Below are 4,056 nucleotides of genomic sequence, written 5' to 3' on the forward strand. Positions count from 1 at the left end.
ACATATATATATATATATATATATACATACATTCATACATTCATACATACATACATACATAAATACATACATACAGACATATTACATATATTATATTATATATTACATTCTGCGGATTCGCGATAAGAAATTCGCTCCACCGGCTAATCATTTCCGGGTATATATATTGATATATGTGTGTGTATGTGTGCGTGTGTGCATGTATGTGTCTTTCTGTCCCTTTATCTGCCTGACTGTATGTATTATGCATCTAATTCTCTATTTGTGCACGCGTATATATATATATATATATATACATGCGTGTATGTGTATAAATATATATATATATGTATGTATGTTTGTATGTATGTATATGTAAGCATATGGACACATCCTAACGCACATACAAACTGGAAATATAACTTACCGTATCCACCTAAGAAATTGAATGCTTCAGATGTCAGCACAGACGCAGCTAGAAAGCAGAATAGAATGCTTAACGAGTTCATACTGAGAGCAGTGTTGATTGTATTCGAACCAATGAACGAATGATGGATAATGATGCGATTATGACTGTATTTATAGTAGTTACGCAATAGACCGTCCTATTAGATAAAACAATATTAGCAGGTAATTCCTGCTAGACGAAATATACATATGATAATATATATGTAATATGTACTGAGATTAATGTCGGACAGGTGAGTCAACAAAGCAGATGGTAATTTGTTGGTAATGGAGTATAAACAAACTAGTTTATAGATCGGTTGGGAGAAGGGATGAAGAAAACAGACGATCAGTTTGTGGTGGGTGAAGAATGAACAAAACAGACGATAAATAGAAAAGCGAACGATGGGGAAGGAGAGACAATGACAAGATAAAGAGTGAAGGAGAGAAAGAGTGAGGTTAAGGGATCACAGGAACTAAAGTCTTTTGTAAACAGTATCCCATCATATAGTTTAAATTGTAAATAGAAAAAACTATTCACGGACATTTTACATTATACACACTAATTGATACTTTCAAATAGTTTCCTTCTGCTTATTTTTGTTTTAACTGCCTATGATTAAGTGTAGAACTTTTACTTCGTAACGTAGTTGAGAATTTCTCACGCTACAGCATTCTTTTTCGAGTACTACTGTATTCTGAACATGTGGCACTGGTCTAGAATCTTACAGTTATGTTAGAGTTTACTATATAGAACATTGCAAACGTGTACGGCACATGAATCATTTGCCTGTGGTGTTACACTGTGTACCATCTCATTTCACAATACCCTTCTAGATACTGCATTGCTAATCCCTTGTATATGTGGCATTGTTACATTTTGCTAGCTGTGGGAGGTAAATGATCCACGAGTGGCTGCAGTTTTTTGCTGAATGTGTGTCGCAATAACTGAGTCATCTGCAAGTTAGGTGTCGCTGATAAGCGCTTTGTAGAGTCTGGTGTTTCGTTTTGACATTGAAAAAATTGTAAAGTCTGTTTTTGGATCTCTCTCTCTCTCTCTCTCTCTCTCTCTCTCTCTCTCTCTCTCTCTCTCTCTCTCTCTCTCTCTCTCTCTCTCTCTCTCTCTGTTGCAATGCAAAGAACATAATGTAGGAAGTCCCAATGAAGGAGCAAGGTTCATTGGTCTGAAGAAGACAAGCTCCTTGAAACAGATCCCAGAAGGTTCTACATGACATGCGCCCCCATCGATAATTATAAGATGGTGGTTGTCCACCAATTCATCTACTTTGGGCTGACCATAAGTAGTAACTGTAGCAACCTCCTCTTGGATATAGAAATCTATAACAGGATTAGGAATTCAACAGCGTTCGTCAGTTTCACTAAACGGAAGAATGCAAACAGCAAGCTAAAGGTCATGAAAGACTAAACAGTAGTGTACAACAACATTACTGTTTGACCACAAGCTTCAAAGAGTAAGGTGTGGACAACCTATATCAGATAGGAAAGAAGGTTTACCTTCTGAGATTATCTGAGATTTTCTCACTGCATAATGAGTATATTTTAGCAAGATAAAATGACCAACACTATGGCTATGACTCACATTGTCAACTCCAGCATGTACATATTTCTTAGAAGTGCAGGCTACGCTGGCTGGGTCACCTCAGGTGTATGGCGGATGTCTGCGTGTCCAAAGACTTCCTCCGTGCAAAATAATAACAGGAAGAACATGAAAACACTGGGCATTGGCTCCAAACGTAGAGAGGCTTTTACTGCTGACCGAGTAAGGTACTTATAACACTTTCCACAAACACCTGTTAATGAGAGAGGGAAAGTGATGGATATTGCAGTAGGTAAAAAACAAAGATCGCAGAAACGGCTGTTCCTACACAGACTCGGAACTTCACACAAATGTGATCTCTTCGATAATAATTGTCATTCTTACATGGAACGCCACAGCTCTGAGAAACTCCACCTTGAGGGACAGACTAAGAGGACGTGATAATCACAGTTAACCTTGATCCACGGGGGGCGTATAGATTACATGATTATCTGCCATAACTTATCTCTCACCGATGGTATCGATACAGTTTAAGTAATTTTGTATACGTATTTTATTTCGTTTACAACATGATACAAATGGCATTGCTGGGTTTTAATTTTGTAGTGGGATTATAGTTCACTGAATAGGATATTACCACAATCTGGGACATGTAATATCGATATGATCTTGTATGCATATAAAATTTAGAGTTCACTGGATGTTGTATTGTAACATTCCAGTATATGTGGGTCTGCTAAGAGTTCGAACATGTAGCAATTATGCGTTCCCATATATGTTTTAACTTTAACGACCTGTGTTCGACATCTTGCTACTACATTTTTACATCAACAGTAGAAGAGAGCACGAGAGGGTAAGAGGATTTGAGAGAAAAAAATAAGCGAACAGAAATGAAAAGAAAAGGACAGAAATATTAAAACGTGGTGCTTAACAGATATGGCGAGAAGCTGAAGTTAAAGACTATATTAAACAATCCACAATCAAGCATGGCTCGCTTGTAAACAATAATTGTAAACGACAAACAATTTTCCATTTAACTTTAACTCATCTCTGTCTATTTTAATCTCATACCAGCCAATGTTTACTCTCCATTAACGTATTTGCCAATGTAAACAGATACATATCAACCTTAGATTTCTCACGGGAAGGTTTTAATAACAAAAGATCTTCAACGAATTTTATTGAAGCTTCCAATGGAGACCAGATTTTCTAAACTTGTCAAAAATTGACTTGAGTAAAAACCTGCGTTATATGTGACCCTGCTCAGAAGGATCAACAAGAAATGTATGTGATGGTGGTGCCTATGAATGCGTGTGTATGTATTTATATATATATATATATATGTGTGTGTGTGTGTGTGTGTGTGTGTGTGTGTGTGTGTGTGTGTGTGTGTGTGTGTGTGTGTGTGTGGAGGCGCAATGGCCCAGTGGTTAGGGCAGCAGACTCGCGGTCGTAGTGTCGCGGTTTCGATTCCCAGACCGGGCGTTGTGAGTGTTTATTGAGCGAAAACGCCTAATGCTCCACAAGGCCCCAGCGAACCTTGCTATACTATTTCAAGACAACTTTCTCTCACTCTTTCTTCTTGTTTCTATTGTACCTGTATTTCAAAAGGCCAGCCTTTTCACACTCTGTGTCACGCTGAATCTCCCACGTGTCTGTGGAGTGCTCAGCCACTTGCACGTCAATTTCACGAGCAGGCTGTTCCGTTGATTGGATCAACTGGAACCCTCGTCGTCGTAACCGACGGTGTGCCGTAGTAATATATATATATATATATATATATATATAAGTAGGCATGCATACATCCATATATCAAATACATCCATATGTGTGTATGTGAGCAGGCATATACATATGTATATATAGATAGATACACACACAAGCACACTCACATATACATACATGCATACATACATATATACGCAGAGAGAGGGGGGGGAAGGAGAGTGAGATGTATGTATGTTTGAATATAAGTGGAAAAGCAAATCAGAAAAATTGTTACGGCTAAAACATTTAAAAACACACTCTACAAATACGTACATACATACATACACAAATGTATATACAGATAT

The 4,056-nt window shown here is 37.7% G+C and overlaps 1 protein-coding gene across 2 annotated transcripts in view; it reads right to left on the reverse strand.

Moving 5' to 3' along the window:
- Nucleotides 1-556, reverse strand: part of LOC106884277 (uncharacterized) — a 4,511-nt gene extending 3,955 nt beyond the window's left edge. For both annotated transcript variants that reach the window (XM_014935568.1, XM_014935569.2), the window contains exon 1: nucleotides 407-556. In XM_014935568.1, coding sequence (XP_014791054.1) covers nucleotides 407-488 — 82 coding nt within the window. In that variant the 5' untranslated portion in view covers nucleotides 489-556. The remainder of the gene's footprint in view (nucleotides 1-406) is intronic.
- Between the last annotated feature and the right edge of the window lie 3,500 nt (nucleotides 557-4,056).

This window comes from Octopus bimaculoides, chromosome 14, assembly GCF_001194135.2.
Source record: "Octopus bimaculoides isolate UCB-OBI-ISO-001 chromosome 14, ASM119413v2, whole genome shotgun sequence".
NCBI classification, from domain to species: domain Eukaryota; kingdom Metazoa; phylum Mollusca; class Cephalopoda; order Octopoda; family Octopodidae; genus Octopus; species Octopus bimaculoides.